Source organism: Sinocyclocheilus anshuiensis, unplaced genomic scaffold (assembly GCF_001515605.1).
Source record: "Sinocyclocheilus anshuiensis isolate Anshui unplaced genomic scaffold, SAMN03320099.WGS_v1.1 scaffold194, whole genome shotgun sequence".
Classification (NCBI taxonomy): domain Eukaryota; kingdom Metazoa; phylum Chordata; class Actinopteri; order Cypriniformes; family Cyprinidae; genus Sinocyclocheilus; species Sinocyclocheilus anshuiensis.
The window spans coordinates 1,140,898-1,142,944 of NW_015546074.1; the positions used below are offsets into that span (position 1 = coordinate 1,140,898).

Sequence of the window (2,047 nt, forward strand, 5' to 3'; positions counted from 1 at the left end):
AGATGTGGAAAATGAATAGGATTTTTACTTCCAGACCCCTACTGTTGCAGTCTGTTCTTGTATGCATAACACAGATTGTATTTTCTCTCATTGTGTCCTTGTGTGTTTGTATCAGGGATGGACTTCTCTCTCAGAGACATGGCTTTTGGAGATCCCGTGCCGCCCCATATGGCAGCCTATAGGACAGAAATGGGCCTTCCCCACTGCGACTACTCTGTGAGCGTGGGATCAGACGCTGACACAGAAACGGATGGCATCATGTCCCCCGAGCACGCCGTCCGACTCTGGGGCCGTAGCAACACCAAATCCGGCCGCAGCTCCTGCCTTTCCAGCAGAGCCAACTCTAACCTCACCCTTACTGACACCGAGCATGAAAATACAGAAAACGGTGAGTTCAAATGTCTGTACGCTCTCTTCACAGTTCGACTGAGATTACGGCACCAGGCACAGAGGGACGTCTCCAGTTTAGCACCACATCAGTTCAGATTGAATGTGTGATGCCGCTTTTATATGGAAAGCATGGGTGGTTTGGGAGAGGTGGATTTTGTGACGTTCTAGTTTGATTTTTGAAACGCTTCTGTTTAAAATAAAATATCTCATGAGTGCTTATTTATGGAAATGCGATGTAATAATATGATAATTAGAGTTCTGTGTTTTTCAGTTTATCACTAACCTCCAAGTGCTATACAGAACTTAAAGAGTGATGGTATGTTTTCCATCCCTTCACATTCGGCTCAAAACAATGTCAGTATTAAAAGCAAAACCATTGTTACAAATTATTCTTTCTTTTCCTTTCTTTCTTTCTTTCTTTCTTTCTTTCTTTCTTTCTTCCTTTCATTGCTTTCAGCCATTTTTTAGATTAAATGACGCTTGAAGATCAAATGCCAGATTCAAATTCAGGTTACCTGCAAAAAAAAAAACAAACAAAAAAACCTCATGTTGGATCGTGTGCACTTTCTGTTAGGCCATGTCTTTGACACTTCTAATATTTTTCATTTCATTATCTGGTGACCTTTCTTATACAAATTTGGATTTTATTCAATGCTCCGTTATATTTACAGATGGATTAAGTGCAATATTTCTGCTGTGAAAAGAGATTAATTTATTATTAATAAAGTAATTATAGTATGATGCATGAAAGTCTCTGCTTCCTTTTGATTGGCCAGTGGCAAACTGTGATCCAGTCTCTAAAAATAAGCTACAAGAGACAGTATACAATGTAAAAGTTTTTTTGCTACATTTTTACCACATTCTTAAGCACAGTGTGATGCAGAGTGCAAAAAAAACAAAACATGGCAAACTGTAACAGATTTATTTTTTATGCATGTATTTTTTTTCATAAATTGTTTATGATAATAAACAGAATAACCAGTTCTTCCCTGAAGTAATATAGTTCAGTGATGAATTATCCATATGTAACCGCAATAAAATTAATGTATTTTGCATTTTTCAGTAATAATCTCCAAGGCATGTCTATGCGACGGAGCTAGAAGAGGTCAGATGCTTTCTGATGAGATTAGTGGCCCAAACAGAGCAGGCAGCCATCCTGGATCCATCCTCCTCAAGCTCGGTGCTTCCAAACGGTCCCCAAGGGCCCAATGAGTGTCTTTGCTTGCATAGAAGGTCACATTGTACTGAGACAGTGTCACAGTAAAACTTGTCAGGAGCAGGGTCTGATTAGAGGAACCGCTCAGTGAAACTGCAGGAATAAATGGAAAATCTCAGCATGAAATATTGAGTCTTTTATAAAGTAAGAACTTCCTATTGGGAATGCAAATGTTAGCTGTTTATTTCATGCGTTAAGGATTTAAACATGTATTAAACCAGGATAAGCATCTCTTGTTGTTGAATAATACAATTATCCTTTTGAAAAACTGCAGTTAAATGATATTTCATGAATGGCCTTTCAGTTGTGCTGACTAGCAGACTTAAGAGGAATTTGAAGGGAGAAAAAAAACAGCATATAACCAGTGTTTTTAATGGAAGGTCAGTAAACTTGGAGCACATGTAATTGTGTGTGTGTGTGTGTGTGTGTGTGTGTGTGTGT

General features: G+C 38.5%; 1 protein-coding gene across 2 annotated transcripts in view; it reads left to right on the forward strand.

Moving 5' to 3' along the window:
- LOC107699823 (teneurin-4-like) overlaps nucleotides 1–2,047 on the forward strand; it is a 273,915-nt gene that overhangs the window by 79,429 nt on the left and 192,439 nt on the right. For both annotated transcript variants that reach the window (XM_016501217.1, XM_016501216.1), the window contains exon 3: nucleotides 116–388. In XM_016501217.1, the coding sequence (XP_016356703.1) occupies nucleotides 116–388 (273 nt within the window). The remainder of the gene's footprint in view (nucleotides 1–115; nucleotides 389–2,047) is intronic.